The sequence below is a fragment of the Dermacentor variabilis genome, chromosome 8, assembly GCF_050947875.1.
Source record: "Dermacentor variabilis isolate Ectoservices chromosome 8, ASM5094787v1, whole genome shotgun sequence".
Lineage (NCBI taxonomy): Eukaryota > Metazoa > Arthropoda > Arachnida > Ixodida > Ixodidae > Dermacentor > Dermacentor variabilis.
The window spans coordinates 154144368-154158571 of record NC_134575.1 but is presented as its reverse complement, the minus strand read 5'-3'; the positions used below and the strand labels follow the sequence as shown (position 1 = coordinate 154158571).

At 45.9% G+C, this 14204-nt stretch overlaps 1 protein-coding gene across 5 annotated transcripts; it reads right to left on the bottom strand.

Moving 5' to 3' along the window:
- Window positions 1-1706: 1706 nt before the first annotated feature.
- Window positions 1707-4379, bottom strand: LOC142591647 (uncharacterized). Of its 5 annotated transcripts, none has more exons than XM_075703931.1 (5): window positions 4292-4379; window positions 3912-4160; window positions 3091-3125; window positions 2211-2285; window positions 1707-2155 (listed from the first exon to the last, which is right to left on the bottom strand). In XM_075703931.1, exons 2-5 carry the CDS (start codon window positions 4047-4049, stop codon window positions 2068-2070), a joined length of 336 nt encoding a protein of 111 aa, XP_075560046.1. In that variant the 5' UTR covers window positions 4050-4160; window positions 4292-4379; the 3' UTR covers window positions 1707-2067. The 5 variants fall into 5 exon arrangements, 4 of the variants coding, with proteins under 4 accessions (XP_075560046.1, XP_075560050.1, XP_075560048.1 ...); XM_075703933.1 differs by having other exon boundaries at window positions 1719-2159; XM_075703935.1 differs by lacking the exon at window positions 3912-4160 and having other exon boundaries at window positions 4292-4373.
- Window positions 4380-14204: the final 9825 nt, after the last annotated feature.

The following is a 14204-nucleotide window of genomic DNA, read 5'->3' as shown; positions in this document are numbered from 1 at the left end:
GTGGGAGTCAATTAATGGCCACACGCGGTGCAAAGACTCATTTATGCGTTTGTTAGAAGCCATCGCTCGGCGCTACCCAGTGTGAAGGTACATGACAAAGTAATGGAAAACAAAGCGCAGTTTTCTGACCCTTTGCTTTTGCATGAATGTTTCCCGGCATTGCTGCGCGCTTACATACACGCTACGCCCGCGGCGCAGCACTTCCGCGCTAAGCGACGCTCATTTTGCTCACTTCGTATATATATATAAGTGCGAGCAGCGAGCGATGTGTTCAAAGACCAGTGCAAAAAGCATAGAGTTACTACACTGACTCTAGAGGACAAGCTACCCATAGGGCCCATGCATTGAAATCGGAAACCGCAAGAGCGCCGCCATGTTGCTACGCGCCGAGTTTGCCAGCTCCTGAGACGCTTGCTAGACTTGGTGACAGCAGTCAGTTTTAATCCGGCAACAGTAGCAGCGTAGCAGCATGGCGTCTCGCTTGTACTGTCGTGATGTGTGCGTGCAGCTGTGTGTTTGGGCTTTATAAGTTGGTTCTTTATTCTATGTTGCGGGACGGTGCGGGTGTGGTCCATGTTGGCCGTACAGGTGGCAGTTATGCAACCGAGGGATGATCCTGTTGAAATTTCTGGCGGTATGCGGCTTTCAGCGGTCACGCCTGTTGCAGGAGTGTCACTCGACGAGGTTACGAGCTCGAAGCTGTGGTCAGATTCCTCGTTGGCGTTCCGTAATTCTCTTCGCACGGGCGCGGTATTTTGCAAAAGCCACTTTCGCGATCTATCGTCGCGACGATAGATCGGGCTTTTTTATTATAAGCACTGATCCAGTTGGGGTAGGGCACATGTAACCTACAAACGGAAGTCTCAGGAGAGCACCTGAGATTATAATAAAGCAGGCGGCGCAGGAACTCCAGGGCACCCAAGGGACAGTGGGGGGATCAAAGCTCGAAGCAGAACAGTACGTAGCTTGGGGCCGCCGAGGCAGGTGTGTGCCAGGGAGTGTTCACACGGACAGCTCCCCTGGCACGCGCAGCAGAGCCTCGCAAGGTCGAGATACCTTAAAGGCACCTGCGCCCATGATCTTTCTTTTGCCTCGGTGCAGTGAGCACGATTAAAGAGAATAATATGGAGGGCTTCCGGTGCAGTCGCGAATGCGTCATTACAAATGGAGCTCGCGTCGCCTGGCGTGTGCAGTAATATCAGGGTTGGTTGTGTGACCTTTATGCATAATACGTTTTGTTACGGTACCTTAACGCAATGGGTCTAGAGGACGGTGTTGGTACATTTTTTCGTACCGCCCTAATCCTATACCCCCTACTACAAACACACACACACATACCCCCCTCTTTTTATGTATGCATACAATTCCTTGCCATGACGGATCCATAGCCTCCTTTATTTTTGAAAAATAGAGGAGGCTATGGACCAATTGACCAGTTCAAGTTGTCAACTTGTCAGTAACTCTCATAGGAATCACTGTATTAAACACAATTCCACGATCGGATTGTTTACTTTCATTTTTTGTTGTAACACTGAGGACTACATAGAACTTTATTTTGTATATGTGAGAGAAGTATGTGGATCACGAGCTTAAGCCAATGTGCGATGCACAGACAAAGCAGCTGCTACAACATGAACTGCATTGAGGGCCACACAACACATACGTAATTAAAGGTGCAAAATATAGGGGGAAGCTTCAAAATACGCTCTGTAGCACTGCAAAGTGTAACATAGATTGTATGTGTACAATAAATGTTCAAAAATACAATGCATCAATGTCCCATTTGCCTTCAAGTTTATTATCAAGTTCAAGTTTACTAAAGTTTATTATGACCATATGTACAACAGGAATCTACTGACACACCCGCAGTCAAGGTGGCTGTTCGAGGTGTACTGGCTGCCTCAGTGTAAGAAAAAGAAATTGGGTGAATGTCGACACCAGTGCCACTGCTTCTTGGCTCTGACCTGCACGTGCCTCCACGGCATCTTTGTGCACAAGTGTGCTGGCGTGGCGAGGCGTAGGAGTCATCCGAGAGAAAGAGTATCGTTTACATGGGGAAGTGGCTGTTCACATTGCCTGCCGCTTTCCCTCAAATGTTTCCTTGGCGACTAGGGTGACACACCCGCAGTCAAGGTGGCTGTTCGAGGTGTGCTGGCTGCCTAAACGAAAGAAATTAGATGAATGTCGATACCAGTGCTATTGCTTCTTACCTGCATTTGCCTCCACGGCCTCTTGGCTTGCGGAGTCTGTATGAGGGAGCTGCTGTGACTAGGCGTAGGCATTGTCTAAGCAAAAAGAAAAGGCCATTCAAATGGGAAATTATGGAAATAAATGCAGTTCTTATGGCTGCTTCTTGCACTCTTCTTGCCTAAAAGTTTTCAAACATAAGTGTCCAGTACACACCAGCATTTTGACTGCTTCTGCTATTTACCTGCAGGTGTTGCTGCGAGATCCTTAGTATGGCTGCATGCAGCATTGTAACACTTGGTGGAGGCATTTGAAGTGGTAGCCAAAAATATAAAGAATCATCCTTGTCTGCACGAATGCTTTCAATTTCTAAATGCAGTGGTAACTATCACTATTAGTGCAAGGCCCCCCACATCTATGCGGCAAGTTCCATAGCTCGAAACTGAATTTTTCCTTTAGCGTTTCACAAGGCGTCTGATATGTCCACATTAGATGTGATGTGTTTGTTTTTATTTATCCCAGTGTGGAGAGACCATCATTAAATTGTTTTTTTATTTTTGCTTGTCTTGTTTTTTGGTTTATTTCTGAATTTATCAAGCACCAGTCTCATGATGCTAAAATGACTTATGTAATGGCAATCAGCTTTTGTTTTGCAGAAAAACAACGCATTTCCTGACCCATTGTTTGACATCCCCTCACTCGCATAATTTTGCAGAGTATTCTACCTATATTGACTTGCTTGACCTCCACTAAAGAGTCTTGCATTTTCAAATACGACTCTTTCCTTAAAATCATTCGACACTTCTCATAATTTCTGTACCTTGGGCTTCGATACTCTGCCTTCACCATTTTTGCTTGTTTCTGACTAAAAATGTATTTTTTAATTTAGAGCTTAAATTTTACCTTTGGAACACACGGAAGGGCTTGCCATTGCATATCTGCATAAAAGGGAAACATGCTTCATTAAACATTTCCAAATCCAATTGAAGATTGATGAATGCAGCTTGCAGTGTGATATGACTGAATGAGCCATAAAAGTAACTCATCTCACTCGGTAAATTAAAGTACATATTAGTGTGATGTGCAAGATACGTTACACTAACGTGGTGGGTTCTCTTGCTTATACAGCAAAATAATCGGTGCGCGAGAAAAAAATTATCTTTGCATACCCCTTGTACACACTGATTTAAGGAGAATGAGCTGTAGCTGTCCACATGATCTACTTATTTTACCTGCGAGTATGGTCAACAAAAATGTGCCCCAGCTGCTTAGTGGTACTCGGGATTATGTCAGTATTGCATATGTGCCTGTTGTAAATAATTGTAAACTGAAAATAATTGAATTTTGAAAATGCTCGCAGGGATCTGATGTGCATATCTTCAGTTTATGGATACATGTAAAAGACTCAGCATCAAGTGCAAGTGAACGTTCCCGCAGGCCCGGAGTCAATCATGCAAATAGATTCGCTGCACAAATTTGTGACCAGAAAAGATATTCCACATGAAATGGCATGCAAGGAAGTGCTGAAAATATTGCACAGTTAATAAAACGCCCACGCTATTAATATGTGGGTTGATGCATTCTTTAAGCAAAACGGAGGTGAGGCCTTGCAGACAGGACACAAGAGTGGAGTATTAAAAGCAAACAACAGTAGCGCTGCCCACTTCTCTACTCTTGTGTCCTGTCTGCACGCCTCACCTCTGTTTTGCATAATGAATCCTTACCAAGTAGCTGAGCTTTCTGCCGTTCCAAGTCTCGATGCACTCGATTTCGTCCGCATTAGGCACTCGCCTCTTGATTACTTCGTGGCACAGAATACTCGGCATCAGGCTGTTTGTCTGCTGTGGCCTTTGTAGAAGCATGATTGTTCAAAGTGCAACAATTAAACAGATTCTTTGAGTTGCTTGCGGCTTCGCCAATACAATTCCGGTGCGCTGGTCCGCCTGTCCAGCAATTTCCTACTGAAGGGAAACCTGCAAATAAAAACACCGCTCCGCATGCAGGAAAATGCTCTACTGTGACGCTTCTCAAACGATTGTGATGCACCACAAGAGCTGCCTACTCGCGTGATATTCTCAACAAGGAGATACATTTGTTTACTTACATGTGAAGGTATATGCCAGAGCACTTCGGGGCTTCGGTGGCACACAAGGCACGAGTGTGTGTGCCATAGCGTCCGATGTCGACGCGCGATCTCATGTCAAACCTAAACTGTACGAAACTACTACGCATCCAAAAAACAGATTCGAAACCGAAATTCGCGCCATCATTTATTGCAAGAATGCGTACGTCGTGATTTACATAAGTCGCGGACTTAGCGATCGCTTTCTGTAAACTTAATATTAACGTACCACCTTCATAAAGCCATCAGGTATGCGTCTTTAGATGAGAAAGCATAAGGTGACCTGTACTTGCTTTCAGCTCTTTCAATAGTAATTGCGCTGGCCACATTGACCAGTAGCAACAGGGCGGCGCCCTAGAGGTTCCCACTTTTCCGGCCCTGCTTTTCCTCTATAGTTGTTCTACTAACTCTATGGCAAAAAGCAGGCGCGCACCAAGTCTGTGCGCCTGTACCAAGCCGCGACGAATGAAAAGCAGCCACAAGCGATCGTATAAAAACCTAGTGCACAAACCAGACGCACACCGATCTGCGCTCGAAGAAGCAACTGTATAAGAGCTTAGTGCAGAAACCAGGCGCACAGCAATCTGCGCTAGGAAAAGCGCGCGCAAGCACGTAGCGAGCCGCGCCAATCCAATCCAGAAGCCAGAGCAGGGGGGGGGGGGGGAAGTAATGTGTGACACTAAGCTCAGTGTTACCCCGGTATTGCTGTCCCCAGTCGCAGCAGGACCCGGCTCCCATTTCGATGCCGACGCGTTCCACATGGCTTGCGACTGAAGCCTAGCTTTCGGGCTTACACCCCAAGTTAAATAACGCGAGATGTCGAAGCGCAATAAACTAGTGTTAGCACAAAATAACCAACCAATGTACGAACCAAAGTATCCGTACCTGCCGTGCACGCGAACGTACCGGCAAAAATTTTAAATCCAGGCCAGAGGTCACGTGGGAGGTCGATGATGCTGAACGCTATTTTGCGTTTAAAATGACAAATAAACACAAAGTTGGTAATGAAAGGTACAATGTAAAATTAGAAATTATAATTTTGTACTCCTTATCATGTAATAAAAACGCTTCGTTTACTGTTGAAGATAGTTTGTAGGTTAAAATTGCGCTTACTGCGGCGCCTCTAGCGGGAGATAATGTGCGCAAAGGGGAATCTTTTTAATTGGCGTACTATGCCTGTTTCTTTAGCAGCGCCGCGCGGTCGATTTTTTCGCCCTCTGTGGCCATTTGTTGAACTTGAGAATGTGCGGGGCCTTACACGACCAATTATGGGCTATCCAGCGGGCCCAGGCAGCGGTGGAAAGGCTATGCCTCACCGCACGCAATGCCCGGGTGGCCTGAGCCCGGGCTGGCAACCTCGCAGGTCCTTTTTCCATATTTTTTCCGTCCGTCCGTCCGTCCGTTTACTACTCCTACCAAGAATTCAAAATTTGCGCCCTACTCCATGCAAAAGAAATCACTTCAAAACACTAGCTAATAAAGATAAAAGAGTACTTAGCTACGAACGAAGTCGCTGAAGCCTCGTGCACAGGAGCGTCCACCGAAGCCAAGAAGCCGCTTATTGCGGCGCCTCTAGCGGGAAACCTGCGAACTAACTTAGGCATCCCAAAGTGATGGTGATTTTGCTGTGCTGATTTTCTTAGCAGCGGCGTGGTCGATTTTTTTCGCCCACTGCGGCAATTTCTCCATTTGTTGAACTTGAGAGTGTGCTACCCATAGAGTTTCTAAGTGAATACCCTAGAGGGAAATGTGGTGCTAGTGTCTACGGGGGTGCGCATGAGGCGTGCGTCTATTTGTCGTACAAAAATCCCTCACGTGACCTGATCCTAGGTGCCTAGGGACAGCATCGTTTAGGGATTTTTGAGAAGGCGCGATGCTGGCGCCGACCGACGCCGTGTCGTGTCGTCCTCGGCGTGATCGTTCTCTGGACCGCGCATTGTTCAACATTGCTCATGTGATCGTGCGTGCTTGCTTGTGTGGTGGTTGTACCCCCGCTGCCAGGCTGCACCACTCGTTTCAAGCACAGTGCACCAAACACACATTCAGCGCTGAACAGTGGGTGGTCGACGCAGTTGCATTTACATGACTTGCAACGAGCAGCACATCCCTCGATGTCCGTTAAGCAAAGTCGGACACGGCGACGCCACTTCGTGGTTCGCTGAACTTCGCTGCCGAGGCGCTAGGCCACTTCGATATTTCAATCGTCACCACCGCCGGGTTCTCTAGAAAGCACGGGTCACACAACGCAGATTCTGTACTGCCAGAGTTCACCGAGGCCAAAGCCGCACTGCCGCACCACCACTACTCACGTCTTTCTGCCAAGTAACACAGAACCTACAACCAACACACAAGCAACGCACGTACTGTACAATCACATGAGCAATGTTGAACAACGTGCGGTCCAGAGAACGAGCAGGCCGAGGACGAACACGCCACGGCGTCGCTCGGCGCCAGCATCGCGCCTTCTAAAAAATCCCTAAACAATGCTGTCCCTAGGCACCTAGGATCAGGTCACGTGAGGCATTTTTGTACGACAATTAGACGCACGCTCTCATGAGCGTTGCCTCAACCTACATGGGAATGATGGGAAGTACAGGCTTCGGATTGACTTCTGTCTTTAGACTAGTGGCGTTTGCTTGTGGCGCAGTAAACAAAGCTATACTCAAGTATTATCGCGTAAAATATAACCGCTTCCGAAGCGTTATGGCGTAGCTTTGCACTTACCCATTTTGCGGCACTAGACTACAGCCAGGAAGCAGCAACCTTTCCTACCACAAGTAAGTTTGTGTTCTCAAAGTCCTAAAACACGCATTTCAATGAGCACATAGACGAGCAATGCATAATGAAGCTCTCAATAAAATTTGATTGTCAAGCCACTAGAAGTACAACTGTATATGTCTTGTATCAGTAGTGCCTTCTTTGCCCTATTCTGAAGTTTCATAAAGCACGTAACGCTACAGTGCCAACCTAACACACTTAACAAACCAAGGTCCAAACGCTCAAAACATGTTCTTTCAAAGTTTACGATGCCGTTGCTTTCTCGTCAGGGCTTCGACGCCACACCGCGACACAAGCATCGTCCCAGTCGCTGGCCCAGCGTGCTATCGCCACTCCGAGCAACATAACAAAGGCAGAGAGCTTTGCGTTGCACTGTCCCACTGCAGGTTATAGCAATTGCGCTGGAAGCGAAACCAAAACTGCCAGAAAAATACTTGTAAACTAGTTCGTCAGTCAATAGAATGCCAATCCGAAGCCTGTACTTCCCATCATTCCCTACCTATGATTGGTCTTACCGCGTGCGTCTAATTGTCGTACAAAAATCCCTCACGTGACCTGATCCTAGGTGCCTAGGGACAGCATTGTTTAGGGATTTTTGAGAAGGCGCGATGCTGGCGCCGAGCGACGTCGTGGCGTGTTCGTCCTCGGCTTATCGTTCTCTGGACCGCGCGTTGTTCAACATTGCTCATGTGATTGTGCGTGCGTTGCTTGTGTGTTGGTTGTAGGTTCTGTGTTACTTGGCGGAAAGACGTGAGTAGTGGTGGTGCGGCAGTGCGGCTTTGGCCTCGGTGAACTCTGGCAGTACAGAATCTGCGTTGTGTGACCCGTGCTTTCTAGAGAAACCGGCGGTGGTGACGATTGAAATATCGAAGTGGCCTAGCGCCTCGGCAGCGAAGTTCAGCGAACCACGATGTGGCGTCGCCGTGTCCGACTTTGCTTAACGGACATCGAGGGATGTGCTGCTCGCTGCAAGTCATGTAAATGCAACTGCGTCGACAGCCCACTGTTCAGCGCTGAATGTGTGTTTGGTGTGCTGTGCTTGCAACGAGTGGTGCAGCCGTGCAGCGGGGATGGCTGAGGAGCAGAGTGGTTTAGGGGCTCCGTTTGCGCCTTCACAGACATGTGCTTACGTCTTGGTATCATTAGCGGCTGTCGCGAGACTGTGGTGTGCTAGCTCCTTGCCTAGTATAAAGTTTACGATGCTAACACACAGCATGTTCACGTTTTTCCGCGCTATGTCATTTGCATGACGGCCGAGTTGAAAACGAGACATATATGTCTGTGTTCTTTGCATTTTTGTGTTGTAAATTACTTTCTATTGTGAAAGTTCTGGGAGTCTTATTACGCAAGGAGTGCGAACGTAAACATAAACACATGTGTGTCTGAAATTTTGAATTACCCATAATACCCTTTACGACTGATAAGTGGGCTACACGGTCTGTGTGAATCAGCTACCGTATGTTGCGACACTCTTCCGTGTGGTATACTGATGCATGGTGCGCGTTTATTTCTGTACTGTTGTAAAAACCATTTGTTTATTCACTCAATACAAATGTACGGCTTCTTCGCCGCAGTACATTTTAGTTACGCGGTGAAGCCTACTAAAAGTGGGAGGGGGCCGCTATCAGCCAGCATAGTATGTCCACTTAGGCGACCTGAGAGGCGGAGGGTTCGCGAGTGTATGATTAAAGAACTCTTGCCCCTTTTCACTTTTAGTATGCTTCACCGCAGTACATTGCTTAGGCTTCACCGCGAAATATTAGTGTATTGTGAGAAAGATAATCCTAAAAAGCCTAATTATGCAAAGTTTCTTTTGTAGGTTGCTACACCGCAATACAGGGGTGTAAATAAGCATCGTTCAGTAAAGCATACTAAGAGTGGAAAGGGCACATAGGTTCGCTCATTATCTTCAATTGTGATATAATTTGCAAGTGCATCTGTGCTCGTGGTAAGCTTCATTGACAATTCTTTGTACATTACAAATTCATATTGCAGGGAAGCTTACTAAAGCACATTCGCCATTATGGTACGTGTTATTCACCTTCAATATAGGAGGAGCGCAATGCGCATTCTTGCCCCTGCTTTTGGCTGGACTGCACATGCTCTTTGAGAATTAATTCATTGTTCATAAGTGCACTGGTACTTTAATCTGGAGGGCTCAAGTTAATATGGAAGCACAATATTTATTAAAGGGACAAGATGTTGCCGAGATGGTTGCAGCACAGCTTTCTTTTTTCTTCCTGGCACCTTTTCTACTTGAAGCTTCCATTGCAGTGTTTCGAACTTCTTTGAACCAGCACATAGTGTATATAAAAATTGGACACTGATTGGGAACATCACCTAAGTACATGCCTATCTATAGTAAAAAGATGTAGCACGACCAGACAAAATAAAAGAAGGGGGTGGGCTGTAGCAATACTAAGTGTTAAATGGTGCTTTATCCTTTCCCTTGAGTTTTCTGTTTTTGTGCTTTTTATGGATCCTCCGCAGTAACCATGCGAGTGGAGAACTTGAGCTTGTTGGTTTCAAGTCTCGTGGTTGTTACTAACAGAACAGTGTGATAAATGAACAAGGGCTTGGAGGCATCAGTTCACCTTGCTTGCCTCATGGTGCTGCTTCATAAGCACGGTGAGCATCCAGGCCAACTAGGAAGGGAGGTTTGTTGCAATTGCTTCTGAACTTTATTGCCACCAAACCAACAGTGCTCTCAGTGACAGCTTTTGGACAGTAGAATGCTTGCACCCAGCAAAGTCTTAAGAAGGAAGCATTCAAGATGTGCAAAATGTGCTTTTGAAGCTGGCAGCATTACTGAAGGGGTTTTTCCCATCTGCCCTCTTTATGGATACACAAAGACGATTTCATCATTAAGAGGGATTGTTTCAGAGGTCGTTACATGGCAACAGTGTTGGGTGTTTAGTAGCTTGTCTTTGCCCACTGTTAATAACCTGTTCCTTCTCCAGTGCCCTTGTGAAGTGCCTACTTTTTGGACACAATGTGCTTTCCATGCATGCATGCATTTTTAGCTTGTAAAGACGTCTATTACCCCTTGCCTCAAGCTGGTCCTTGCTGATGTCACCCAAGAAGGCATTGGGGAGTATGGCGATGTACACTTACAAAACACTGTTGATACCAGTGAAACCAAATTAATGGAGCTGCTGTTCTTTTTTTGTCCATTCCATCCTTGTTAGTTACAATGAGCAATGTCCGAACAGAAGGCATATGTAGTTGGTTGTGCATAGCCTGCGCACTAAGACTTGTTGGCATGTTATGACCTTAGCACAGTGTTTATATGTAAAAACCTTCTGATGTGTTGATGACTTCCTTCTCTTTATCATACTTTGCCTGATGGAGCCAGCAAGTGGGTCAACCAGATGTTCAACTGGCTTCCCACTAGTTTTCCCAGAGTCTCCTTTACCAGGGTGCTGCTCATAGATATGTTTTCTTGACCTTGCACTGCACTTCAACCATGGCCACACCTGCTAAACCTATAGCATGCAATCAAAAAAGTGCTATACATCATGTTGCTCCAAACTCGTGACATGTGCTACAAGGCCTTGAGGAACACCCTCATTTATTTACGCCCTCATCATACTGTACGAAGCATCGCATGATAAGTGCGAGAATTAACATCTGCTGGTTTTTCAGTGTTATTCCTGTCCAGCTTGCTGAAAGCTATCCTGAGTGTTTCAAAAGCAAACGACCGCTGCTGGACAAGAAGTGCTTAAAACAAGGGTCGCTATAACCACATATGTCACACGAAATGAAAAAGGCCACTGAGTATACAGGCGGTTTACTTCATATCCAACAAGCTTGGTTCTCCCTTTGCTAGTGAATGAACTCAACTTGCCCCGAATACATGGCCTGTGACAAACTATGTGCCAGATGCTGTGTCCCCTGCAAAGCTGAAGATGTGTACGAGATCCTGACACCCTGCAGCGGCTTCTACACTGGGCAAACAGGCTACTATAAAAACGACTGCCTTTACTAGTAGCATGAAAACGGGCAGAAATTTGGCTATTCATTGGGCCCAACTGCAGGTGCAAGCCACTCTTCCACCAGATGTGTGTTGTTCGTAGAAACTGGAGCTATACAAATGCAGATAAAAACAATGATGTTTGAAAGTAGTAGAGTTGAACTATATTCTGCACAAGCAGTGCTATCTGCAGCGCTGGTACCTTATAGCCACAATTCATGGCTGCAAAACCATGCAAAGGCACTATTCTTGAATTATTAACTTTCATTTATTAATGGTGGCCATATATTGCAATTACATATCATCCACATTGTGTGCAGTATGGTTAAATGTCAATTATGATAGCCATTCCTAATCTGAAATGCAACAAAAGAGCAAATATAGGTAACAAATTGCAATTCAAAGAGACAAAAGACAACCAGTGCACAGGATTAGTGACAGACTTCCTTTTATTGAAAAAGAAATGTCACATGTGTCATGCCACTAGCAGTGGGTAGCAATCTTTCAAGCTTGGGTGACAGAGGCAAAACTTAGCAAAATGCTACAATCGCGCTGTAAAACGGCCTTGGACACAAAAAACCGACGTCAAATTGTACAGAATGAAAGGGCAAGACTCCGTCTAAGAACAGTCTATGGCACCACATACTTGAAATGGTGTAAAAAATGTTGACATGCCCTACCCATAAAGAAAGCAACAAACACAGAAAACACGCCTTAAAATGCAATGTGCAGAGTCTGAAACCAAGAAAAAACAACCCGAAAAAGGTTTCGCTAAGTCTTTCAACGATTAAAACTGTCAAACTGTATCATCACTTCTTAATGAACCTGCACAGCTGAAAAGGAAGGAAGGAAAGCCCAATAGCAGGGCTGCAGAAAATGTCACCGAACAAGTATACTTTGCTTACCAATGATACCTGTGGTTTAGTTGTGGTCTGTGTATAAACTAATTGTGTATAAACTTTTCTTGTTTAGGATGGTTTAGCAGATAGGGAAAAAATGACCATAAGAGCACCAGGTGTATGCATAGTCTACGCACAAAAAGCCACTGCTTTCTTACTTTTTTTTCTCTCTACTACAATTCATGAGTTTTAAGTGCCTTAATAGCACTGCTAACATCCTACTGCAAAACACAAAATTGGGCAACTTGTAGCATAAAGAAAATTGCAGTTTCACTCATAATGGGAAACAATGATGCAGTAGCTGGTGAAATATGCACAGTAGGCTTACTTCATGCAGTGTTTGTTGAAGTGAACACTTGCCAATGCAAGTCGGTAATCTCATTAAAAAAGTAAAATATGAGTCGTATTTATTTGTGGGAGTTGTGCCTCACAGTGTTAACGTGGAAAGACTAGGCTTTTCTTCCTCCTCTTTCATATCCGGACTTAGCCACTGATCTACACCAAAACAACCCTTCAGCTTCTTACTGGTGAATTCGTTTTGGTTTTCTCAAATCTATATTTGGGCTAGCCATTGCTAGGTCTTGCGCTTTGCTTGAGGAAAACAAGACACCAACAGCTCTATCCAGTAAATCTGAGAAGCCAAGCACTAGAAGAAGATTAATGAAGCAGGTGCACCCAATCATTGTCATTACATGTAAGAAGAAAATTTAACATAGGACTGCCTTCACAAGTGGGAAGGTGATGTGTAAGAACTTGAAGGTGTGGATGCCAGCTCTATATACAGTACGCAGACATTGAGCAGGTGTTAGCCAATCATGGCACCTGTTGGCTAGATCACGCTCTCCGGGATCAGTATTCACCGCGACTGAACCTTCAGCAGAGTGGCTAAAATGTAGAATTGTGGACTGCTACTCTTTTGATCACATGTTTGAATCCTCGCAGCACAATGAGAACATTATTTGCAATATTCCAGCAAGAAATTCGGGAATTCCAGTGACAACACCAGTAACATCAGAACAACCAGGGGAGTTCGCCCATAGCAGCTATTGCTGTAAAAAAGAAGACTGGCATAAGCACAAGAATTGAGATGGGCATACTGCATGCCTTTGTTCTGGTAGTGGTCCACTACTTTGGTGCTACAGTTAATGATCTCCACTGTCACTGGACATAAGAGTTCTTTAAATATACACTCGCGCACCCGCCGCCTCTCAGATCGCCTAAGTTGACATACTATGCTGGCTGATAGCGGCCCCCTCCCACATTTAGTATGCTTCACCGCGTAACTAAAATGTACTGCGGCGAATAAGCCGTACATTTGTATTGAGTGAATAAACAAATGGTTTTTACAACAGTACAGAAATAAAAGCGCACCATGCATCATTCTACCAAACGAAAGAGCGTCGCAACATACGGTAGCTGATTCACACAGGCCGTGTAGGCCCCTTATCAGTCGTAAAAGGTATTATGGGTAATTCACAATTTCAGAGACACATATGTGTTTATGTTTACGTTCGCACTCCTTGCGTAATAAGACTCCCAGAACTTCCACAGTAGAAAGTAATTTACAACACACAAACGCAAAGAACACTATATGTCTCGTTTTCAACTCGGCCGTCATGCAAATGACATATAGCGCGGAAAAACGTGAACATGCTGTGTGTTAGCGTCGTAAACTTCATACTAGGCAAGGAGCTAGCACACCGCAGTCCCGCGACAGCCGCTAATGATACCAAGACGTAAGCACATGTCTGTGAACGCGCAAACCCTAGCCACTCTGCTCCTCCGCCACCCCCGCTGCCAGGCTGCACCACTCGTTTCAAGCACAGCGCACCAAACACACATTCAGCGCTGAACAGTGGGCGGTCGACGCAGTTGCATTTACATGACTTGCAACGAGCAGCACATCCCTCGATGTCCGTTAAGCAAAGTCGGACACGGCGACGCCACATCGCGGTTCGCAGAACTTTTTGCCGAGGCGCTAGGCCACTTCGATATTTCAATTGTCACCACCGCCGGGTTCTCAAGAAAGCACGGGTCACACAACGCAGATTCTGTACTGCCAGAGCTCACCGTGGCCAAAGCCGCACTGCCGCACCGCCACTACTCACGGCTTTCCGCCAAGTAACACAGAACCTACAACCACCACACAAGCAACGCACGCACGATCACATGAGCAATGTTGAACAATGCGCGGTCCAGAGAACGATCACGCCGAGGACGAACACGACACGGCGTCGCTCGGCGC

Coding starts and splice junctions, on each gene's coding strand:
- LOC142591647 (XM_075703931.1), bottom strand. CDS start 4,049: ATGCTTCTACAAAGGCCACAGCAGACAAACAGCCTGATGCCGAGTATT. Junction 3,126..3,911: donor GCAGAAAGCTCAGCTACTTG/GTAAGGATTCAT, acceptor CCTTTTATGCAG/ATATGCAATGGCAAGCCCTT. Junction 2,156..2,210: donor GGCCGTGGAGGCAAATGCAG/GTAAGAAGCAAT, acceptor TCGTTTAGGCAG/CCAGCACACCTCGAACAGCC.